The sequence below is a fragment of the Apteryx mantelli genome, chromosome 26 (genome assembly GCF_036417845.1).
Source record: "Apteryx mantelli isolate bAptMan1 chromosome 26, bAptMan1.hap1, whole genome shotgun sequence".
Lineage (NCBI taxonomy): Eukaryota > Metazoa > Chordata > Aves > Apterygiformes > Apterygidae > Apteryx > Apteryx mantelli.
The window spans coordinates 1565970-1590529 of NC_090003.1; the positions used below are offsets into that span (position 1 = coordinate 1565970).

The following is a 24560-nucleotide window of genomic DNA, read 5'->3' on the forward strand; positions in this document are numbered from 1 at the left end:
TGGAAAGCTCCAGGAACTGCAGCGTTGCCCTTTACACTTGCGGCTTTGCTCTCCTTGCGTGAATTCCCTTCCCTAGGGTTGGAACATAGGATTTCTGGCCCTAGCACTGAATCCATGAGACCGACTCCAATTGCAGCAGCCTTTGGCACCTGCTAGTTTACCAAATGATTGAAAGAGACTGGGAATCACCTCAGCCTGCAGAGGCTACAGCTGTGTTGGAAAGAAAACAGGAAAAATTTGAGGGGGAAAACAGTGTGAGAGGGGAGAGAAATTGTGCCAAGGAAGAAGCCTAGCACACAGATTTAAGTTCCTAAAAATTCCTGATTCAAGTGCGCTCTCCCTAGGCCACATGATTTCACCTGCAAGGTGGGCAGCAATGGCCAAGACGGCAACAGGGAAAGAGTTGGCAACATGAGCCGCTTCTCTGAATCCAGAAGCACGGCCACAGCCTTGTCAAGTTTATTTATTATTATTATTTTTTTCTTATTATTTATTTATTTTTCTTTTTTAAGAACGAGAGCCAATACCTTGGCTACTTCTCGAAGCCTCTTCCAGGTGATAACTAGAGTGTTGGCCAGGAGCGCTTGGATGCCAGGTCTCATGTTAACTAACTGCTGTGGCTGCTGCTACGAAGACCAGTCTTGAACAACAAGATCTGCCTCCTGTGGCTGATCAAGACAAAAATTCAAGAAGAAAGGACCTCCCCGTTTCTTCTTGCTGTGGGCTCAGTCTGCAGAGGCATGAAGACCCCTGAAATCAAGTCAAGACAGAGGCTTCTTTCCTTGGCTCAAAACCTACACATCCGTCTCTATCCGCAGCCGCTCCATCCGGCGGACGTTGCATTCTACAGCCATGCGGTTGGTGATCTGCCGAGCGCAGGACTGGGGAAACCAGCCCCTTTCACCATCTCTGAGCCTCTCACCCCAGAGCCAGCCTAGGAGAAGAAAAGAGCTCTTAATTCAACAAGAAAGGATAAACAGCTTCTGGGGCCATGTATGCAAGGAGACATCTACAAGGCTCCCATTCACAGGGAGATGCCAGCTAGAGGTGTCCAGAGGAGCATGTTTCCGCTTTAGTGTTTACTATGGAGATTATTGATTTGATTGAGGGCTCCGGTGGTGGCCACCAGGTACAGGAGCACAGACCTCACCCTTCTTGTGTCGGTCTTCACGCAGGAGCCACTAGCAAGGACTTTGGCAGCTGTTACTGGCTCCCATGCCGACACCAGCTCAGCCAGCCTTCCGAGCCTTGCTGTCACCTGCCGGGCCGCAGCAGCAGCCCCCAGTCAGGGGCACGGGCCTTGCCAACTGCTATGGCTTTGTGGAAGCTTCTCAAAAGTTGCTAAAAATCACAGTTCATTGGGACCTCTGAAGGTATTTCCCTTCACCATGTGTCTGCCTACAGCCAAGCCTTCTCCTGCCAGAGCCGCCCGCTCACTAACGCTTACCGTCCTCTCCTCCCAGGACCAGGACAACGTCTGCCTGCTGTAGTGAGATCTCGTCCGTTTGTCTGGCCAGGTAGGCCCGCGTTATCTCCACCTGGCTCAGATCTGCGGAGGAGAACAGCGACAGGCAGGGACTGAGCGAACAAACCCGCACTAAGCTGTAGACCAGCACGAGTAGGAAGCGCGCCGGAGCGCTCCGCCCTGGCCGGGCAGCCCTGCAGCCGCCCTTGGGCTACGCAGCCCAGCAGCTTCCCGGGGCTCCCGGCCACCACGCCAGGACGAGGAGGGCTGCCCCTCGCGCAGCGGCGCTCCAGCACTGCTCGCGCCGCAGTCGCCAAAGCTGCTCCACAGCCGTTGCTCCTCGTTCGCCTTCTGCCCCCTTCCCCGCATCTCTCCCCTCCCTCCCTCCCTCCCTCCGCGTGCATGGGAAGCGGAATCTCTGCTTACTGATGGTCTAATGCTCTCCTAGACTTTTTGCTTTGCCTTTCAGGAAGTACCTGCAGGGTTTACTATGACTGAGAAAAAGTCTGTGAGGCAGTTCCTAACTAGCAAGATGTCGTATCCTGAGGCTTCTTATTCGCCGATACGTGTGCACATCTCCTTCTCCAGTGGAAGTGGATTAGGACAGTAAGGAAATGTGGGATTAGCCCATCCAAGACTGTGAAGGATTTGCACCCACAAAAAGAAACCTGTATGAGCCTTGTGTATTCAGTAAATACTCAGGCTCTAGTGTACCTACTAATGCCCCCAGAGCAAGGCCTGACCTCCAGCAGAGCTTACCTCCTTTAGGAACGGTGTCAGGCTTTTCCTTTTCTCTGTGCATCAGTGCAGCAATCCACCGGGCCCGGTCGCTCCTGGCAAAGAGAAAGCCCACATCACAGAGAAAGCCACAGCAACTTCGCATGGATGTTGCCAGCAGTAGCTGGAGACTTCCTAGTAGGATGAAGTCTTTCAAGGGAAGCTGGACTGAACAGCCATCAGACTCAGAGTGGTCAAGTCCCTGGCCACGTAAAGATGCTTCATGAGCAGTACACATAGCTCAGCCATGTTGCTCAAGTTGCACAGGGGAAGCATTATATGAAGATGGTTTGGAAATCTAAAAGAGAGAGAAATGGAGCAAGGGAAGACACTTGTGCAGGTTCCTTTTGCTGGGATAAGGAGGGGCGAGAGGGAAACGGGTGCTTGGCAGAAGCCTCCTTGGTGACTCCAGCGCATGGCTTTATCCCGCAAGCAAGAAAGCGCGCCTTGTTAAATCCCCTCCCGCAGGGAAGCCCCAGGACCACTCACAGGGTCTCTGCCGACAGGACAATCTCCTCCCGTCTGCTCTCGCTGTTCTTTTCCACGAGCACTCTGAAGAGGTGCCCGCTCGCGGCGCTGCGGGCTGTGCCGCTTGTGCCTGCCTTGCCAGGAGGAGGGGAAGGTGGGTCCATGTTCTCTATTTTCTCCACCGTTATCTGATCGAGGGTGGCGTAGTTCATTACAGTGTAGCTCTCCTCACTGCAGCAAAGACAAGATTAGCACTTCAGCCATGTGCACACTCAGAGCAGATATTCCGCTTGGGAACCAGCTTCCTCACAGCACTGGCTACAGAGCCAGGGCCGAATCCATCTCCTGTTCGCTCGTTACTTAGCCTTGAAGTTCCAGCTGTCTTTCCCTGGGAGCACAGAATGCTGAAGGCTGTGACCTTTGTCAAATCCCTGGTCTTGATCCTCCCACCTTTCTCCTTAGGCCAGTTTTCAGGGTATGAAAGATACCATACATGGTGCTTAACAGGTCTTCATCCACTCCAACAACATGCGTCAGCTGTTGCACCATAGCTCAGCCCAGCTTGCTGCAGCACAGACTGAAGTTGGTGCTGCACTACACTGCGAGCTGCCCACTGTCTCTTCAGTACCGTGTGCTCTGCTAAACCTGCTAACCTGCAATGTCACCAAACAGTTAGGTCTTAATGAGTAAAGGTAAGCAGGCATCACCTATGGCCCTGGGGTGACCATCACAGTGCGAATATGAACTGAGGTGCAGTGGGTTGAGCATTACTCTGCAATTTGTAGGCCATTGATAAACAGAAGTGGAATGGTTGTGGAGCTGGGCACTTCCCTTCTGACTAAAAAGAAACACTCGAATAAAGACCACAGGAGGGAAATCTTGAGAATTTCTTATGCTACGTATTGCCTGGGAAATTTGAGGTTTTAACCCATCCAGTCCTTAAGCCTTAGAGCTCTACTTTAGGTCTGAGGGGAGGTCAGCTCTTTGGGGACTCAAGTCACTTACTACAGCCTGACCATCTCCTACAAGTCTCCCAGTTTATCTACTACCAGCTGGAAGCACTTCTGTGCATGAGGAAAGTGATCCATTGATCCCCTGACACCCTTTCCAGGGATCAGAGGCACACCCAGGACACTGCCAGAAAAGGCTGTCTTGGTTCTGATCGTGTTTTACCGCGTGGCACCCCTTGGCTTTGCACCCACATCGCATGGCAGCGAGACAAGCGCCCATCCCACTGCTATATCAAACACACCAACCAGCGATGGGAGGGAGGTTACTGGCAGTTCAGTCCTGCTTGCAATGAGTGTCTACAGCTCTGGCGGATCAGAGCTCTCCACTGAGGGACAAAATCCTGTGCAGGTCCTGTCCAACCAGCTCATGGGATAGAAAGAGGTATCCCCGAGTCTTACCTTTTCTTCTTGGTTATGATTAGGACATCGTTGAACAGAAAGAGGTAGCAAACCCTGCCAGAGCCTTTGCGGAAGATCCCTGCCTCTTCTGAAAGGAGCTGGTAGAGTTCCCCTCTCTTCAACAGCCAGCGGGAAGCAGAAATCAATGGAAAAGGCTGGAAAGGATCCAGAAGAAGCCTAAATTAGTGTTTGCCTCACCAGAGGCAAGCCAAATCAAGTCAAGCAGCTATTTCTAAACTCATAATAGATTCTAGGGTCAGTTTGGATGGAAACGCTATGAACTCTGAAACAATAGGAGCCACCTTTTTCAGGAGAGTTTTCAGGGGGCATGCGGGGGAGCAGACCACTCTCACATCCTCCCTCCGCCCGACCTGACTGTTTCCCTTCAGAGTACACTGGTTGATCTCCCGCAGTGGCAGCGCTCCAGCAGGCCTAGAAATCCGCTGCCCCAAAACACAGCAGCTGAGCCTTCCCACCTTCTCTTCAGCTTTCCAGACCAGTGCTGCTCTTGGAGCTACCCCAAGCCTGAGCTCAGGACAGAGGTCCTTGTAAGGAGCACAAACAGGCGCTCGGTTCTGTCATCCACGCCACAGGAGGTGCTTTTCTGAATGTCGAAGGCTTTATTCGGTCATCCCGGAGCAACAGCAAAAAGGGCAACATTCAAATAATTTCAGGACTTCACTACACTCCTCTAGAATGCTGTCAACATCTGACAGTTTTTAAAGACAGACAACCCCCTATATTTGTCTGCAACAACACAGCTGTTGTAGACATTACTGCCAATTAGTCAACACAAGTAAAACCTCCTCTTGCCAGGAGGCAAGTGCCGTTTTCACTACCCACAGCCAAGAAACAAAGGTACGGATTAAGGCAGAGGAGAAGTGGAGAGTCTTGAGGGAGACTAGACTGTCTTGGACTACTCTACTGCACTCTCCAATCTTGCAGGGGAAATGCCCAGAAAAGGGCATACTAGGCAAAAATGGTCACCTTGGGCAAGACAACAGTGATGCTAAATGTTAAATGAAAGCTCTTATTTCAGAGCCAGACCAGCTTTAGCTGGTCAAGCTTCTCCAGAAGGGGTCCCAGAACAGGCCCGACAAACTAACAGCACACCCCAGAGGAATTTTTCCCCACTTCCCTGAGTCCTCACCTTCATTTTTCCAAACTCGAGCTGTTTCTGCAAGGTGTACATCTGCTCTGTCCTCTCCATAGCACGAGCTCCCTCATTGCAGTTCTTAACCAGCTAGGAAAGAAAAACACCAAGAAGTGAACACCGGGAAGCTCAGACAACCCTTCCCCTGCACAAGCACAAGCACTGCCGGCAAAGCATCAGGCAGGGCAGGCTGCCTCAAGCTCTTCAAAAACCTCAGCTGACCCTTTTCTTTGAACAGGGGAAACAGTTGAGTCCCAAAAGAGGTTTCAAGCTAGGTTTGGGAAAAAGACAGCTGGAAGTTTTCCTTCCACAAGAGAACTCAAGCAGAGAGTTTGCAGGTTTCCTCTGCTTGGACAAGGACCAAAGTGAAACTGCACCAAAACCAAGGAGCAATAAGAGGAGGAAGAATTAATCATCTGAAGAGAAGAGATTAAGACAGGAGGGTGAGTGACTGAACAGGCAGAAGAGGGGAGGACAGAAGCTTTCCACAGGCAGGTGAAACACCACCACCACCTTTTACATCGCTGACAGGAGGCCTTGCGGCATTCTACCCCTTCACGTTGTCTCGCCCGGGCAGTTGTAGCTCAGTGAGGTGTACCTCTAACCCAGGAAAGGGCTGTCAAGCTTCAGCTGGTTGAGCGGGGATTTTTGTGCATTTTGTTCACCTGCCGGATGAGTGAGCTGGACAGACCACAGGCAGCAGGAGCACATTGCCAAGAGTCAGTCTTTAGGGAGACAACAGGTAGTCACTGCCACCAAAACAGAGGTAGCAGTAATCTGCCGTGGCGTATCACCTTGAATGATAACCAGATGGGAAAGCAGATGGAGATGAGACAGCTGGAGAACTAACAGTGCAAGGTTCACAACTGTCACCGCTTCCTCCGTTCCTTCTCTCCTCTACCCTTTCCTGTTTGCTTTGTTTACTGTCTTTGCCTAAAGCACCAAAAGATGTGACAAATAGCCGTAGTAGTCCACTATCACCTCGAGGGGAGGTTCTGAAGTAGGAAGAGCACTAGCAGAGAAGAGGACAGTGAGGGGAAGGACAAAGGATGGGCCAAAAAGGAAAGAAGAAAAGAAGAATGATGAAGAAAAAGGAAGAAAACAAGATCAAGTGGAGGAAGACAAGCAAGGGAGAAGATGGGTGCATCCAACAGCTATTTGGAGCAGAAAAATCTCAAGTGATCCAATACAAGAAGGAAAATTAAGAGGGCAGAATGGCAGGTGCGGGACCAGAGTAATGAAACTGTGCACTGAAAGGGAAAAAGGTGGAGAGCTGGCAGCTGTGCCTCACCTTGCTGATGGCTTTCAGAGCTCTGGTGGCAGCTCCGTATGCTGCAGTGCATGCTTTTGTTTTTTGACAGAGAGTCTAGAATTTCAAGATAATATGCTTTAGTGATATTGCCAGACAGAGTAACTGTGCATCAACTGCTTCCCTTTGATTTAAGGATGCGACAAATTCTCGAGCTGTTCCCAACTGTCAGGCAGGCAGAGGGACAGATGGGCATTCAAAGCAAGGTTTAACAGCGCTGGTGGCTGTGAGCTTGCTCTCCACTGGGGCTCTAGCATCTGAGATACATGCCTGACCATCACTGTCACCTCGCACACCAGGCATCCACCTGGCTCCCACACCTGCTGGCTGTTACAGAGTGGAACGAGGTATTAGAAATCCCACAGCCAGCATTTTTGCTGTCTAGAGCAGCTGGGTCCAGGTGCCGCGGATTCAAATGAAGCTTGTGCAAGACCTGCTTTGCCTTCCTAGGCCACCGGACCATTAACCAAACAGGAAGCTTGTGCTATCCCACCCTCGTTATCCAGATGCCAAATGCAGCATGGGGGGCACAGAAGAACCTTATGTCTGGGCAGTCTTCTGCCCAAGGCCACTTCCTAATCCAGCACTGGAGCCCCAGCCACTCAGGTAATGGAGCAGTGTTAATTACAAAGGTTTAAGCTACATATCTGACATCCACATGAAGAAGAGAATATAGTAGATCACTCGGTTTGGATCTAAAACCTGAATAAAAGCTCAGGTCAGTATCCCAGCTTCAGCTCGCAGAGGGATGGAAGCAGAATGCTGTCCTGGGCTCAGCAAACGGATGAAGGGAATAACAGAGTCACCTTTTCGGAGGTGCCAAGGAAGGCCACTGTGCGGCTTACTTACATCTAACAGCAGAGGAAGCCGTGTTACTCTCTGCATAGGGAGAATGAGAAATGATATCATTGGCAGGCCTCCACATTCTGGCTTCCTTTCAATTTGTTTCAAGGCCTCTTTGAATGTGGGGTTTGTGGCTCTGGAAGAGGACAAGAAACCTCCATTAGGTCTGTTCTTCCGTCACCAAGACCTTCCAGAAGACTTCCATACATGAGACATTCAGTGCAGCTAGGGCAGGACCTCTGGTGTTCAACAGCAGTCAGTTGAGTTCAGAGCACACAGCTGGTGCTGTGGACGGATTGATGCTAATGGACTGATCCATTAGCAGGTAATGGAAAAGTAACTAGAGGTGCCGAGCTCTCCAAAAGGCAGGCAAAGCCACTGGTGTACCCACAGATGACACAAACTTGACATGTACCACCGGTATGATCTGGAGATGAACAGCCTTCATAGGCGTCTCTAACACGTTACCCCATACATGTTACTGACCTCGGCAAGACCCCACTCACAGCAAAGCTGTCCCATCTGACTTCAGTACGTGGTAGCATTACCCCCACTTATTCCCTTCCCTCATCCTTCTTACAGCACAACACAGGTCTAGCTTCACCCTTCACAGGCATCTCACTTACGCCTAAAAGCTGAACTAGGCTCATGGCTCCGTCAGAAGGGAAACAGCACTTCCTTAGGAAGAAGGAAGCAGCCACAGGAGAGTGGGCCACATGCAATTCACGGTCCTGTTTACCCTGGCTGCGATAAGCCAGTGCCACTGTAGCTCAGCAGCAAGCAGTTCATTGAAGAGCCCAAGGCCTTAGCACACAGCAGTACTCACAGCAGCTTTTGAAGGGTCCTCTGCTGATAGACTTCGTTGGAGCAGTAACTAACATAAGGATTGAAGTGGTTCGAGGCGTGTTCTTCCACAATGTCGCTGATGTCAGGCATTAGGAGGTTTTCCTGGTGTCGCTTTTCTAAGTCTTTAAAGAAGCTAAAGAGAGAGAATTTCAAATAATCTCACTACCTGACTGGCTAGGGCAAGACATACTGAACTGACAGATTTCGCAGTGTTCTCACAGCAAGTTTTCCTAGCTTTACCACTGCTGAAGGGCAGATATGCTCCACAGAATACGCCGCAGTGTTGAGTGACAGACTGGGAACCCAGCTGTATTACCTCAGTTCCTCTTTGGTTCTCCCCACACCAGTTGTTTTCCCATGAAATAGCTGGGAATGCCCCCTGTGGCAACCAAGATGCAGTTGGAAGATACCACTTACAAAACGTTGCCCGACTTCACCTTAGCAATTTTGGGATTATTCTTTTACAAGAGTGGCTTAATCCTTTCAACCATGTGGAGCCTGGCATGTTCTTGGTCCCATGAAAATGACATGGCCACAGCACTGGAGTCTTCCCTACTGTTTTCCATTCATTTTCCTCCACCATCCATTGCAACGTGACCTCCAGAGTGCCACCCCTCACCTCCGGCACATGCTTCACCTTACTTCCAGATTCAATAGCCCTGCAGAGAATCCCTTTGCCGACCACAAAGTTCAACTCTGGAGCTAGGATAATATTTTACATGGAAGCCAACTATTTCTGAGGAAGCAGAGAAGAGGTTTGGGGTAGCAAAAGCTTTCTGGATTATGAGTTAAAGATATGGCTGTACAATTGTGGCTAACAGGCCAGAGCACTATTCAAGCTGCAAAGCTCAGGGGTTTGGCTAAAGAGAGAAACAGACTGGAGTGAACTTTGCTATAAATAGGTCTCCATTTGGACTATCCCAGGATGGCAAGTGTTCCTGAAGCAGAACAATTCCTGGAATTATTTACTCTAAAATGATGTTTCCATCCTGGGAGTTATTCCCAAGTGGTCACAGCAGAAAAGTTGGTTTGACAACAGCTGTTTACATTTCTCCACATACACAGCTGGCCCTAGCCTGGTAGTGGTGGGATGCTGCACACTTGAGACGCCCACCTTCCCCCCTGCCCCGAATAGGGCAGCGGCAGTCTCCTCCTGGGCCTGCTGACCAAGCAAGCCATCCTGGTAAAGACCGGACGCACAGAGATGCGTGAAGTTTGCATCATCCCACCTACGACGCAACTACAGTGGGTTTGGGAAAGGGCTGGGAAAGCAGCTTCTGTCCTACTCCCACATTAAGGTATCTCTGTCTCTCACTATAGCACTGATCCATTTCCCTTGTTTATCTGTCCACGTAAATAACATCTCAAGATGCTGATCACGTCCAAGGAAACTCATCTACTGGCAAATTAAATCAAAATTAATTGGATGGAGCAGGAGTGTTTGTACATGTGAGGCAGAGAGCCAGGAGCAGCAATTTTGCCTGCCAAACGCCTTTCCATTTTCAACCAAGCTCAGCGCAGCTTTTGGCAAACCCATGAAACCACCACCTTGGACAAACAGGACCTTTTAGGGATCGAAAGCAAACATACACGTGGAAGCTGCAAGCAGTCAAGCAGCATTACAGCTCAGGCTGATTCTACCACACACTGCAGTCGTGTGGATGAGGACGCTGCCGAGACTTAAGTCCAGGACTAATCCTGCACAGGAGAAAAGCCCCCGGATCCTTTCTGCACAGGGTCAGCTCAGCGCGGCTGGGACGCCCACACGACTGCCGTGGCTCGCAGCAGCTCCGTCGCGGAGACGGGAATGCAACCCGCGAGCTTCCAAATCCCCGGGGCGTCTGCTGCCTCCAGACCACGACTAGATTCCTAGTCTGTTTCAGCTCTCTAGGAAGGTTCGTTTCTGCCCCGCGAGGGCCGCTTCTGTCCCGTCCCAGGCGAGCCGCGGGACGCCGCGAGGCTGCCGCCCCCGCAGCGGTTCTCACGCCGCGCTGCGGCACGGCCTGAGCTCTGCTCTGCCCCCGTCTGCTTTTCCCACAGCAGCGCCGCTCGCCGACGGCCCCGCGCGCTCGCTCCCGAGGAGCGCCCTCCCCACCGCCGGGGAGCGGAGGCCGCGCCGACGCTGGCTCCCGGAGCGGGCACTTCCGTGTTCGGCACCTGAGCAAGCTTCCCGCGCGTCTGCGCGTGGGGGCGAGCGGCGGCTCGCCGCGACGGCTCGGCCGCGTTGCACCCCCTGCGCTGCAGGCCGAGGCCTCCGACACGTCGCAGCTCGCAGCTGCGCTGCGGCGCTACGGGCTCGACCTGCCCCCGCTTCGCCAGCCCCGAGGCGGAGGGAGGCGCCGCCTTCGCCACGCTGCCGGGACACCCCGGGAGGGACTTCCGAGCGGGCAGGGTGCCCCAGGCACAGGCACAGGGAGCTCAGCCAGCCGGCAGCGCCCGATTGCAGCCACCCGACTGAGCAGCAAGTCCGAGGGACGACGCAGATGAACGGAGCTGCGGAACAGCTCCAGACCTGCGGGCCCTGAGCCGGCACGGTCCCACCCCACACTTGCCTCGTGCTGACCGCCAGGATGTCGCTGATGTTGGAGAAGAGGTGGTGGTGCTCCATCTGAGTCATGGTGTCCTTCAGCTCCTCCGACGCCATGAAGTGGTGCACCAGGACATTCAGGCTGTGCCCGTAGGAGTACTCGGACGTGATGATCTCAAACATTGCCTGAATAAGGGTATGGCAGTGAAGATGTAACAAGGCAAACTTACTGCTGGCAGAACCAGGGAGCGAGCTAAAACTCGCTGCATCTTATTTACAGCAGGCTGGAACGAAGTCGCTGGAAAGGACTCCGCTCCACGGCGCGGCATTCCCTGGTACCATCTCAGGCACGGCCTACGCCAGTAACTTCTGTATGGTTTAGGACGGGCGTTCATTAAAAGGCCACATCACTACAGTGTCTTCCCTTTCCCCAGCTATTTCCCATCAGTGGTTGAAGGGGCCGGGAACGGCAGCAGCGTCACCACAAGCAGCGGCCACCAAGGCCACCGCCGTGCTGAGCCGCCGCGTGCGGGGGACACGCGGACGCAGTCACCGCAGCACACGCTCCAGCCGCCCCGGACACCAGCGGCCTCCCTCACCTCCTGCCTTCTGCGCTCCTCCGCGGATATTCTCTCCAGGATGCCCGCGCCCAGCACCTGCGAGCCAGAGGGGCGCAGCGGTCAGCCCGAGCTCCGCCGCCCGCCGGCGGCTCCTGCGCAGCCTCTAGCGACCCCCGCGGCTCCCCGAGCCCGCGCGGCCGCCTCCGCCGCCCGCGCAGCGCGGCCGGCACGGCGCCGAGCGCAGCCAGGCCGGCGGCGGGGGCAGGTCCCCGCCCGAGCCCGCCGCCCCCGCCCCGAGCCCGCTGCCCCCCCGTCCTCCCCGAGCCCGCCGCCCCCGCCCCGAGCCCGCTGCCCCCCCGTCCTCCCCGAGCCCGCTGCCCCCCCGCCCGAGCCCGCTGCCCCGCTGCCCCCTCCCCGAGCCCGCTGCCCCCGCCCCGAGCCCGCTGCCCCACTGCCCCCGCCCGAGCCCGCTGCCCCCCCCCAGCCCGCCGCCCCACCCGAGCCCGCTGCCCCGCTGCCCCCCCCCCGAGCCCACTGCCCCTCTCGCCGCGCAGCTCCCTCGGCTCGGCTGGCACCGACAGGCCGAGACGAAAGCTCGCTCCGGGCTCTCCGCACCGGCTGGGACTCGCAAAGGTCCGACTGATCCCGTAGAATATCCACTCGCTATTTGCTTGGCAGCCCCGAGGGATTTTAAGCGCACAGGGCTCTATGGTTTCTTTTTTTTTAAACAAGCAAGGCCTCCTCTTGTGCAATGAGGATTACTTTTGAGAAGGGACAAGCCCGGAAACGATCACTAAGAACTTGGAGACTGCCTGAGGCGCAACCTTGCCTCCCCAAGTCAGGGCTTCCCAGATCCGACAGAGCGCTGGAAAATCCCAGCTGCAAGGCAGCAGTCCCGCGGGAGACGAGCTCTCGGCAGGAACGCCAGGCACGAGGACCCCGGCTTTCGGAGGCGGTGCCGACTCCTCCCAGCATTTCTCAGCTCTGCCCTAACTCTTACCCAGTTTCTCCTACTCCCCGGGGAGCGGCAGAGCCGCCCCTGCCCGCGCAGCGGGAGCAGCCCCGCACCGGCCGAGCGCCCTCCCGCCCGCCGGCGAGACGCCCGCCGCCAGCCCGCGCGCGAGGCCCCGGGAGCGCCGGCTCCGCTGGCTCCGCTTCCGCTCCCACCTCGGGTAACTGGCTCCAGGTGACCTGGGCAGCGCGGTAGCTCTGCACCACGATCGCGGCGTCAGGAGGCGACGGCTCTTCCGGGATGGACTCCTCCAGCAGGTCCTCGTCCGACTCGTGGCTGACAGAGTTCAGGCCTCTCTCGCGGATTTCCTGGTACAGCCGCGGCTCTGCGAGGACGAGGCAGGCCGGAGGTCAGACCGGCCTCTTCCAGCCCCAGCCCGGGCTTCCCGCCCCGCCGCCTGCTGCCCCGCGCGCGGCAAGGCGGCTCGTCGGCATCCGGCGCTCTCCGGAGCGCCGGCGGCTGCCCGGGGCAGCAGGCTTCGGAGGGGCGGGCAGGGGCAGCGAGGCCTTCCGAGGGGCACCGGCCCGGGCGCTCGCTGGCGGGGCCCAGCGGCAGGAGCACCTTCCCGAAGCGGGCGCCGGCGTGGCCACGCACCGGGCCGCGGCACCGCGGGCCCCGGCTCCTGCAGGACGCTGCTGCCAGAAGAGCTCGAGCTCCGGGGGAGTCAGAGCCGGGGAAGCGGCACTCACCGTCCTTGAAGGAGCCACCACGCTTCTGCGCTTGCTTCTGCCCAGAGGTTCTCTGCGAGAGGAGGAGAGAGGGAGAGGACGCTGGAGCGGCTGCCGGCCTGCGCCACGCCGCGGCGCCCCGCACGCCGAGCGGCCGGCTGCGATAGGCGCTGGAGGCCTGGCGGACGCGTCGGCAGGGCAGGACAGGGCCGGGCCGTGCCCACCCCGAGCACGGGATTCGGGACGGAGCCCCGCCACCGGCTAGAGGAAGCTTCAGCAGACCCGTCGGGACATGCAGCTTCAAAGGTCTCTCCCAGTAACACGCACCCAGGGTCAAACATGCCCTGGCTGTAGTTGCTCTAAGTTACTGGATTGCGGTGGCCTCAGGGGGTGTTTATCTCCTTTAAGGAAGGGGAGACGGTACCGAAGCGGCCTGTTGACAAATACCACCCTGATCTTCCCGACTGATTTTGCCTGAACTTGTGTTTGCCTTACTGAAGTGAGTCAGCTTTCACCTCGTTATCTGGGTCACGATCAAAACAGCCTTTCGGTTCCTCCGCTGCCTTTCGTGCACGTATGTCGCACTCCTGGACTTTGCCTGCGCCGAGGCTCCCGCTCCCCGGGCTTGCTTCACCCACGCCCGTGTGCAAAGCGCAGCGCCAGAGCAGCCCGCCCGGCCAACCCCACCCTGCGGACGCGCGCCTGGCGCCTTCAGGCAGCCCGGAGCAGCCGGGCACGCTCCGCGCCAGAGCCATGCCAGCTGCTTCCGTGCTCTCGGGGGACCCAAAGCATCTACTGGCAAGCTGCAGGCTTCTCGCAGCACGAGCCACACCGCTGGGCTCAGCGAGCCCTGCCAGCTTTTACGCCGCAGCAGAAGTTACAGAAGAAAAAAGCTCTGCAGATGCCCGGCAGCAGCTCGTCACCAGGGAGAGCAGGGCTCGTTCCCCGCACGAGAGCGATCCCCTCGCAGCCTACCTTGTTTCTGCCCGGGCTGCGGGCTGGCAGGGTGCTCCCCTCCTCTGGCACCGGCCTCAGCGAGGTGGCGGCATTGACCGGCTCCGGCTCTGCGCCCAGGCCCCTCATGGCTGCGCGGTAGGACATGTTCCTCAGGTTGCGCTTGAGAGCCCCCCCATAGTCATCCTCCACCTCCGCCTCCAGGGAAATGCTGGGGGCGGACGCCCTTTTGGTGTCGGGGCACAGGGGCTCCTTGCTCAACCCCGCCGCCCCAAAGCTCTGGTGACGGGAAGGGTTCTTGGTCTTGGTGGAGACAGCCAAGCTCTTGGGGATCAGCTGCTGGGTTCCCACCTTCAGCGCAGCCGGGCTCTCTGTGCTCAAGACGATGCGGCGGGGCTCGCACGCAGTGGGCGAGCTCGCTGCCGAGAACGAAGCGGTGTCTGGTGCCGTGATGGAGCCGGGCTTCCCGGGGGGAGAGGTTGGCAATGGGGGCACCCGCAGCTCTGGGTGGCATCGGTACTCCGGGAAAAAGGTCTTGTCCTCCACAGAGCTGCCCGGGGGGCTCTGAGACATGATGGCAGCACAAGGAACCAGGACGCTGCTAAGACAAATAAACAGACCACTGAAAAGTCATCTTCTGCTGCAGCGGAGGGCAGTTACATTCAGTCACAGCCAGTGCGCCAGGTCGCCCTGGGGCCTCACAAACCAGCCTGGTGGGACTGACTCTGGAAAGCCAAACACAAGCACCTGAACACGCAGCTCTGCATCATGTACGTCCTCCGTTATCCCTGTGATCCTTCACCAAGAAGGAGGGCATCATTTTACCCCTTCACTCCCCTGAGCTTCTCCTATCTCAGACATCAGGTGAAGTGTTTTTGAGCCCAAATGACTCACAGAAATCAGGGACAGAGTGGAATCACATGTGTTTGTCCTTATGTGCTTTCACAGAGCGCTATACGCAAGTGGAGTCAATGCAAATGCACCTGTGATGCATTTTCCCTCCTTGCACACCACTCACAGTCGGTAATTTCAGCAAGGGCTAACTCCTGGCCTGAAAGAAATGAGGTGGCTGTATGCGGGCTGGTGAGCGCCCAGCTTCCACCACCAGGGCTGCGACCACGCAGGCAGCGTGGGCAGCTTCTGGAAAGGCGCTTCTAACCTCCGGCCCAGTCACGCACGCAGAGGCCAGGACCGTCAGGCCTGGACACCGGCGGAGCCCGGCTTCTCCTCCGCACTGTCCTTCCTGCGGGCCCCGCTGACACCCCTGCGCGGAACAGAAACGCAGCTGCCCCGAGGCATCAGGGTTATTCTTTGCCTTGCTGTCTTCTGCGCTTTTCACTGCCCCACCGTCTTTTCCCGGAAGACGTGCTGTGAAAATCCGGGCGTGCGCCTTGCCACGAGCCCCACAGTGCTTACAGGTGTCATTGCCTCACACCGCTCTGCCGAGCACCCGCTACGCAGAGGGTGCAAACATACCTGTCAGGTCCCTAAGGCAGCTACTCACCTCCCTCCTCCGCCCCACACTACACGCCTCTGTCTACAGCAGGGGCAGCTGGCAGAGCGCTCCGCGCCCGCTGCCCACCCCGTTGTGTAATCTGAGGCAAAGCCGTGGGGCAGTTTCTCTGAACGGAGATCTCGTTGTGCACCGCCGCCACCCCGAGCTGCTCCTTCCCAGAGACCGCGCAACAGGAAGCAGACCAGGGCTGGGACTTGTTTTCCTGTATCAATGACTGGCAAAAGGACAAACGGGCCCATCGACAGCAGCCCATTTGGCCGAGACGCCTCTCATTCCCCGGGCCTGGACGAGGGTTGCGCGCCGCTCGGTCAGAGCTCGGCCAAGCGTCGCGCGGCCCCGCGAGGCGCTGGATGCTGCCCTCAACCCGCCTTGCCTGGGGACGGGGCTGGCGCCTGACCTGCAGCAGGAGCCCCGAGAGGCAGAATCAGGCGCGCGGCGTCTCAGCGGCACCGGCCGCTACGGCGCCCCCGGCCCCCGCGGCGGTTCGGGCCCCCCCGCACGGCCTCAAACCCGCCCCGGCGCCCGTGGGCGCCCGATGCCGGCACCGCGGCGAGCGCAGCAGCTCGGCCGCCCGCGAACACGTGCCCGCGCTGCGCGGGGCGGCCGCGGGAGCCCGGCCCGGCACCGAGCCCGAGCCGCCGCCACTCACCGGCCCGGCCCGGCCCGGCCCGGCCCGGCCCCGCTCCGCTCCGCTCCCCCGCTCCGCTCCCCGCGCTCCTCCGCCGCAGGCGCTTCCGCAGCGCCGGAGCTCGGCGCCGAGATCCGCCTCCTCCCCGCGCCCCGGCCCGGCCCGGCCCGGCCCCTCCCAGCGGCCCGGCCCGGGAGCCCCGCGCTCGCAGCCCGGCCCGGCCCGGCCCTGCCCGGCGGCCCCGCCGCTCCCCGCACCTACCGGCGCCCCTCGGAGCGCAGCGCGGGCGGCCGCGGCGGGGCGGGAGCGGGGCGGGAGCGGGGCGGGACGGGCCCCTGGGGCCGGGAGCGGGGCCGCCCGCGCCTCGGAGGAGGAGGAGGAGGCGCCGGCTCCGGCTCCGGCTCCGGCTCCGGGCACAGGCCGCCTCCTCCGCGCCGCCCCTCGCTCCGTCTCTAATCAGCAGGAATTAAAAACGAGTTAATTAAAAGAAATAAACTTTGCTGCTTCTTGACATTGCCTCAAAAAGTCGCTCCCACAGTACTTCTCACGCCGCCGCGGCGCAGCCCCCCGCTGAAAGCCGCCTGCCAGGGTCGGTGAAGCCTGAGGGTCATCTGACCTCGTCAGATGCTCCCTTGTCCCGTTAAAGGGTGACAAACTACCGCCGCTCCACGCGTCCTCGGGGCCGGGGTTTGCCAGAGGCGCCGCTACGCCAAGAGGGGCCGGGATGTTTCCTGCTAAAGGCGCCTGCAAGGCCTGCGTTAGCGGCTGCGAGCGGCCACGGGCCGCCCCTCTACACGCGTGAAGCACCAGGCTCAAACGCCCCGGTACCGGCCGTTCTCTCCTGGGAGGTGTTTTGCAGTTACAAGGGGAGGAGAGGGGATGCCGGGGTCAGGCTGTTGGCAGAGCTGCCCGGTACGGCCAGGCTCAACAGTGCTCTGTGTCTGCAGCGGGAACAGAGCCTTCCCTGACCTTCCTTGCTGCGTCCTCCCCCCTCCCTGCCCCGGCAGATTTTTTCCCCCCTAAAAAATGGGGCCTTTTTCTCACTGGTTTATGGTGAATCTCAAGTGCTTTCTGGATGACAAAGTCCACTTGTCAGCAACGTTCTCTTAAAAGACTCCGTTCTCTTCTCCGAGGCCTGCCTGACAATCGCTCCATTATCGGAGCTTTCTTACCCAATGGATTTTTTTCTTTCCCTCCAGGGCTAATAAGGAGAAAGGTTGCCAGCCGTCACGGAGATGCGGAGGGTTTCTGCTCGAGAGTTCAGCGCGGCCCGAGCCCCTTGCGCGGCAAACGCCAGGGAAGCGCCATTATGCTGTATGCAGGATACCATCATTTGAGCGCGATGAATGACTTTTTGAAGCACAGACCATTCATCAGTTTTGTAATGCGCGTTGTTAGTTCAAAGACCCTGCTTTCAAGTCATTTTTGCTCCCGGTGCCCCCGCTGAAACATCTGACCGCTGTCACTAGATAGTTCACTAACTCTCAGCTCATAGTTGTGAAAGGAAATATTCTTGACATTTTCAAACAGCTCACTGCCTCTTTGTCCTGAGCCGCTCCTCCAGCCCCGAGCGTCCCAGCTCTTGGGCTGCGTGGCCTTCCCAGGGAGAGGGACGCCCGCCCGGGGCTCGGCCGTGCTCCGGGCGCCGCCGTTCCCAGAGCCCGGCAGCGGCAGCGGGCGCAGCTGCCCCCCTCGGTCCTTCCCCCAAGCTCCAGAAGCGCCGGGGCCGGGGGGGCTGGCGCCTCCTGCGCTTGCCCAGGCTGCTTGGGAAGAAGAGGAGCAAAGGACGTTACTTTTTCAGGCTACAAGAATTCGGAGATCCAAGGTTCAGCCGCAGCCTCGCTTCCTATCGGGCACCCCCAGACCGGCCCCCTAGGGCTGCTGCTCGCGCCGCCTTCCCTTGCAAGGCCGAGGCTGCCTGCCCGCGCTACGCGTTGCTCCAGCGCGGCTTGCCTGGCAGCAAAGCGGGAGACGCAAGCCCAGCGCCTCGCGCCCCGCCGCGGTGCCTTACGCTGCCCCTCCACCGCTCTTCCCCAAGAAAGCTCACGGGACCATTGCTTATAAAAGCACACAGGTTTATTGCATATCAATCTCATGTATAAATTCATTGTAGCATTGGAAAGATTACATTTGGTATACATTCCTATTCTACAGCATTAACCTCAAAATCAGCTTTTTCTATTCATTATTTTAAAGGAATTTCTCTACACAAGTACATTTGTCTTTTATCACAAGCATCAAAATGAAATTTGTAAAATCGCTTTTTTAATTATTTTCTACACTTCATATCTTTTATTTCATTATGCTCCCAACAAAGCGATTTCATATTAATTAATAACTGCCATCACTTTTTTCTTTTTTTTTTTTCCTTCCTTGGCAGTTCAAGGCTTCTAGCCTTGGACGCAAAATCTAATCACATATACAATAAGTGCATCTACGGAATTTTTTTCTTTTTAATAAAAATTTCACAAACAGACACAATAATGACTGCTAAACACAAGTCATGCACAGTTTACTTATAAACATAACAGAAGCAATATACAATCAAGAATGATATGGAACAAGCACCATCCTCTTTCTCAATGTTTTTTAAACATTATATGAAAACCAGACATTTACAATTGATTTAAAAAAACACTATACAGTTCTAAAGAAAAAAAACTAAATCAAATCTGTATTGTAACAATGGGAAAAGGAATGACATAGGATGCACAGATTTATGATTCTTGCAAGCACAATATATATATGTTTTAAATTACATCTTCTGCAGGCTGGAAATGACATCAGGGCAAAACATCTCTTGCTTTGAAGAGAGCAACGAGAATGTAAAATACATTGAGAATTATCTTCAGAATTACTTTGTTCACATGTGAATTGCACATTTGGAAATCAAAGCTGCCTTTTTTTTTTTTCTTTCTTTTTCATTCTTCTTCCAAAAGTGGTAATAAGAATCAATGACAGAAGAAAGAGAAAAATAACCTTGGAATCATTCAATAACATTTTAATCACAGTATCACTCAACACGACAGAGAAACAGTTTCATGGCTTTATGAGAACACTACCGACCGTCGTCCGGAGCAGAGGGTTTTGCCCTTATGTTACCAGCGCTGATCCGAGCACGCCGCTTCGCTCCCCGCCGGCTCGGAACGGGCAGCGACGGGCAGCTTCCTACACCACGCTGCTCCCCCCGTCCCCCACCACACACACACACACAAAATACAGCACGTAAAATTGAATGTAAGTCAGTAGATCGGAACTGGCTGAGGGGAGGGGGGCTCACAGTCCAGTGCTTTGATGCTTAGAGTCTAAACACGTTAACGTCATTGTGCAAGTGCTTTCAGAGACGCTTCGCAGGAAGTGAGAGAGAAGCAGCTTCCAAGAACCTCTGTTGAGAGTCTAAGTGCTGATTAGGGAGAAATCGCGAGATCCCGCTAGTTTGTTTTTAGCAGGGCAGAAATCAAGCTTTGCGCTTTGTCCTGGACTGCAGTCTAGCGAACTCGGCGCCCGTGTTGCCGCTTAACCCCGCGCGCTTTGCTTTAGCCGCCGGGCTCCGCGCCCGCGGGGCCCCGCGCAGCCGGTGCCGTGCCCTGCAGCCCGCGGGGTGCGGGACCCCGCTGGGACGCGCAGCGTTTGAAGCGCGCAGCCGGAGCGCTCCGTTGCCCAGCGGACACGTCCACGTCCACGTCCACGTCCGACAAGCAGCAAATCGGGCGCTTTCCACCCGGCCGTGCCGGGCGCACCAGCGGGAGACCCAGCTCTCCTCCCGGGGCGCCCCGGCACGGGCGGTTCCCGCGCCGCAGCCCCGCGCCTGCTGCGGCCCACGACGCTACGCGCAGCAAAGCGCGCACGTCGGCCTCGTTTTCCCTATTGCAATCAGCTCATACGGAAAGACGGGCGGTCAGAGCAGCTTGAGGAGCAGCAAGGGCCCTTCCTGGTGCACCTTTCCCGCGGCCGCCCCGAACCGGCCGCGCAGCCAGAGGCTCTTCGGCAGCTCCAGCTGCTGACAACCTCCCTCCTTTTTGTGTCCTGGGGACACGAAAACGACGCAGCCCCCCGCGCTCCCCCCTTGCTCCTGTGGCAAACGGCGGAGATGTGAAAATGCATTTAGTAAACAGGCCATAGGCAAATATCCTTGCTTTAACTCGCCCCCGGACGGCGCCCTTGCTTTCAAGCAGACACCAGGCCACGCTCAAAGCCCTGCAACCGCCCGCCGTGACGCACCGCACCGCACCGCACCGCCAGCACGGGCTCCGCAGTGAAGCGCTCGTGGCGCCGGACGTCCCGCGCGCCGCAGCTCCGCGTCCGGCTGGAGCCGAGCACCAGGCCGCTCCTGCGCCCGCGCTCAAGGCTGCTCGTTCGGATGCCAGACTCCTTCTAGCCTCTACTTGTTCCCAACACTGCACGTCTCAGGAAACAGCCTTCAAAACAAGTGATTGTTTTTGTCTAAAAAAGCAAAACGAGACCTAAACATCTGCTATGAGTTGCAATACATTTCAAGTGCAATTGAATGAGAGCTACAAGATAAATAGAAATTCAGTGAGGCCTTCTGTTTATTTATCTTAACTGCGGAAAAATTAAAACTTGTAATCAGTGCTAAATTAGAGGAGTCGGGATCCTAAAACAAACACAGACACTAGCTAGAGGAATCAGGAAGAAAATAAAGCGTATTAGGAAAGAGAAAAAGGAAGAAAATAACTTTATGATTTTAAACCCACTATTCCATGTCCTTGCTCCCCGGCTGGATTTGCCACCCCGTCGTGGCGCCCGGAGCCGCTGGCACGCCGCTCCTCCGGAGAAACACGGCTCCCGGGAGCAGCGCTGCGACCCGAGGGAAGGCCAGAACCGCGCGGGACTGCCGGCGTGCCGCGAGCTTCGGCCGCGGGGAGGGCTGCGCCCCGGCCCCTCGCCCCCGCGCTGGGCGGCGGGACGGGGCCACCTCCGTCGCGGACGAAGCCGGGTCAGAGCCTGCCGGCCCGGCGATCGCCCCCAGCTCCCGCGCCCACGAGGGACGGAGCGTCGCAGTCCCACGCCGGGAAGTTACTGGAGCTCCCGGTTCCCTCCGAGCGGCTAGAGGAGCGGAGGGCTCGGAGCCGGGGCCGGGACGCTCTCCCTCCCCAGGGCCGGCGCGTTCCCGTGCGCAGGCCGCGGGAGACGCCGCTCGCCCCGGAGCCCGCGAGCCGCTGCCGAGCCCCGGCGCCTCCGCTCGGCTCCCTGCGCCCGGCCGCGGCCTGGAGAGTCGCGGGGCTCCGTGGCGTCGTCCTCGCGCGCTGCCGCCGTCCTGCGCGAGGGCGGCCGGGGGAGGCTCCGGCTCCCTTCTGCTCGAGACCTCTTCTCTTTCCAGCCAACGCGGGAAAGAAGCAGGCTCCTTAGTCTAGCGGCAACGGTCCTTTAAACGCACGTGTGACAAAACCCATGATTGTCTGGAAAGTCGGCGGCGAGAATAGCAGGATGATTCGGCGTCGTTTGGCACGTCATTAACAGGCTCTTCCTACTCCCTGCTTATCAATCATACAACATACAACCTTAATTACACAATTTTGGTCCTTCACTACATACTTATATTAACATCATTTCTTCACAATCGGGGTATCTAATGCAAAAAATACTGTTAAGGAAGAAATAAAATAAGAAAGGCATTAGCAAAAAATTACAAGTTATATACAGATTAAAATAAATTCCATCAGGAAAAGAAACAATTCTTTTATTATTTTCAGTTGGCCCCTGGGGGAATAATTTAAAGGCCGAGCGCCTGGGCAGGGCTGTGCTGCAGCGGCGGCGGCGGAGGCAGGTGTGCTGGGGCAGGAATGGCGCGGCTCCTTCTCCGAGCCTGCTTTCTTCTGACACCGTCAGCTCTCGGGCTCTATTTACCCAGGAGCTTTGTGCAAATACATGGAACAGTTTGGGTTTCACTGACTGCTGGATTCCGAGCCTTGGGCACTTTCACAGGGTGATGTGGAAAACCGAATAGGAAGGGCATTTTTTCCTGGAGAATAAATTGATGCTGCCAATCTACCCTTTGTTCCTGGTACACCAAAGACACCCTAAACGCCCTCCTTCCTGGACCACCTGAGGCTCCCGGCTGCTCTTGGCTGCACAGGGTGAATCACACAGGCTCCCGTTCCCAACAGAACCGCCACGTGATCCGAGTAGCTGCTTCCTTCGTTTCAGCACGCTGGAATTCGGCTCCGTGCTTGGTTCCTCCGTCCTGGGCTAGCGCAGCAGCTGCTGCTGCTGTTCCTTTTCTTAGGAAGTAGGCAGAGGGGCTGCGCATCTCCAGCATTTACGGGCTTCTATACTGAGCACTGCGCGCAGCTGCTCTCAAATCAGCCATTAACCCGGTTCTGCAAGCAGTTACCACCAGCTACAGGACTTATTAGAAGCACACAGAGCCCTAAGGATGCTGAAATCAGTATGGAAAGCTCCTCTGGACTTCGCCAGCCTTGACCGAGATCTTTACACAGCCAGGCTGTCGGAGCCCCTCCGGCCTCCTAGCAAGTGGCTGAGGCAGAACCCCCTTGGGCAAGACGCGGACATACCTGTCTTCGCTCAGTGTCAGGGGTGGCAGTGCTCCAGTCCTTGGCTTCTTTTAATTTTTATGATGCTGTAGCTAGAAAACTCTCAGGACGCATATCATAAACTTTATCTGTGTAGCCAATGTTATTCTTTGCAATAGATCTCCTGCCTTTCCGGACTACTCTGCAATTCAGCTTTACCTGTAAAATCACTGCTACAACACTGGATTGTTATTACAAGGCAGAATAGCACAAATATCACAGTATTTCTGGAGACTGCTTTACATCAGTAAAAAAAGACGAGACTTTGAAGCAACTTAGAGAGCCAGTACTGTTCTTAGCTATGTGTCTGACCAGAGGCCTTGCACCTCTCCGGTTGCTGAGCAAGGAGATTTGAATCTTTCTATTTAAATTATGGGTCAAATTATGACAGTGTGCTATGCATAAACAGCCACTCGGCTAACCCAAACAACTGCTGGAGTCGGAAGCTTCTGCCGGTCCCCGGATCCTACCAACACTGAAAGGCTGTCACTCTAAAACAACCCTGGGAGATAACGCAGAAGATGCGTCTAAACTGCCCTTAAGGCCGGATCTGCCTGCTGTACATGCTTTCTTACACACGGCTACACCTTTTCAGGTCCGGGTTTACCCGTGGGAGCTTCTGCCTGGGAAAAGTCCAAGCATTTTCAGCAGCTTAGTCCTGGGGCATTCAGGCCAGAGCGGGGCAGAGCGCTACCGCCCCACTCACCAGCAGATGCTCTGAGCTTGGCTTCTTCTGCAGCTCTCGGGACGCTCTGAGCTAACAGGCGTTAACAGAGACGGAAAGCGCTCTCGACCCCGCGGCGCAGGCACAGACAGAAGGGCATTCAGGTCACAGCCCAGGACCACGAACCACACACTCGCACGATACTTCAAAACCTCCAACCTCAGCAATGCTCCAGGCTGGAGATTTCTCAGCTGGGACACTGCACACAGTGTGTCACGACCGCATGCAGTGTGGCCTCCCAGGGAAGAGGCTTTGCGCTGTGCGGTATGTTTTGCCGGGAACAAAGGATAGGATGGTATTTCTGCGGGAGCACAGAATTTCAAACGCTTTTAGAGGTCAGTTGAATGGGTTGCATTTACCCTTCCTTGGTGTAACTCCAGCGACTGTGACAGAATTGCACCAGGGATAGGTCACACCCAGCTCTGGTTTTTTCCTTATTATTTCATTATTCAGCTGAATTGAAAGGGTAGGGTACCAAATGGTTTCAAGCTTTCATTTACAGGCAAGCTCTACTGGCTCGGTGATACTGTCTTGTAATGTTAAGGGGCCAATATTTGATTGCACCGTTGCAATTCATGTCTTGTTTATGCTACTCTTAGAGATTGTGAAATCCTAGGGCTGCATCAGGGTTATCCAGTTTTAGAGAGGTTCATTCTGATAAATTAGAAATGAGAACTGCGGATAGATAAGAATTCAGGAGCTGTAGGTCAGATGCGACGGGTTTCTTTCCCAGCCAAAAGCCCAGACGACTCCCTGAGGCCCTCTCATCCATCTTCTGCTTGCTAGGATTTTTGCTAGGACAATTGCAGCACCACCGCCTCCTCGCTTGGACTCTGGCCAGTGCCTTGGTGACCTCTCAGAGGTGGTTGATGGGGTTAAAGGTCCCCGACTCTGAAGCTGCTCCTGCCATGTCCAACCAAGCACCCAGAGAGCTCTGGGAGGACGTGTGGAGGGGAGCGTTCTCAGACAGGGACAGCATCATTGCATAAGCCTGGAGGAAGAAAGAGTAATGCAGGGGACATGTGTGAGTACACACACAGGACAGTCTTTAACAAACTGCGCCAAGCACAACACCGTTTAACCACACAGGAAATGTGAGACAGCCAGCATCCTTTGGCCTGGGCTAAGAACTTCGCCAGCAGGCCTA

The 24560-nt window shown here is 56.3% G+C and overlaps 2 protein-coding genes across 2 annotated transcripts in view; both read right to left on the reverse strand.

The window, feature by feature from the left end:
• Positions 1–493: 493 nt before the first annotated feature.
• ARHGEF16 (Rho guanine nucleotide exchange factor 16) lies at positions 494–16429 on the reverse strand. Its single transcript, XM_067311167.1, has 15 exons — positions 16397–16429; positions 14013–14592; positions 13059–13110; positions 12525–12694; positions 11397–11453; positions 10823–10983; positions 8251–8403; positions 7431–7560; positions 6564–6638; positions 5270–5362; positions 4120–4274; positions 2732–2941; positions 2225–2298; positions 1448–1549; positions 494–934 (listed from the first exon to the last, which is right to left on the reverse strand). Exons 2-15 carry the CDS (start codon positions 14562–14564, stop codon positions 795–797), a joined length of 2124 nt encoding a protein of 707 aa, XP_067167268.1. The 5' UTR covers positions 14565–14592; positions 16397–16429; the 3' UTR covers positions 494–794.
• Positions 16430–24269: 7840 nt separating this feature from the next.
• PRDM16 (PR/SET domain 16) overlaps positions 24270–24560 on the reverse strand; it is a 219547-nt gene continuing 219256 nt past the window's right edge. The window contains exon 18 of the mRNA XM_067311277.1: positions 24270–24404. Within this exon, the coding sequence (XP_067167378.1) occupies positions 24270–24404 (135 nt within the window). The remainder of the gene's footprint in view (positions 24405–24560) is intronic.

What these genes read in the sequence shown, in the direction of transcription:
- ARHGEF16 (XM_067311167.1), bottom strand. Translation starts at nt 14,564, where the DNA reads ATGTCTCAGAGCCCCCCGGGCAGCTCTGTGGAGGACAAGACCTTTTTC. An exon ending in AGGAGCGCAGAAGGCAGGAG is followed by an intron (nt 10,984 to 11,396) that starts GTGAGGGAGGCC and finishes ACCCTTATTCAG; the next exon opens with GCAATGTTTGAGATCATCAC. An exon ending in GGTCCTGGGAGGAGAGGACG is followed by an intron (nt 935 to 1,447) that starts GTAAGCGTTAGT and finishes TTCTTCTCCTAG; the next exon opens with GCTGGCTCTGGGGTGAGAGG.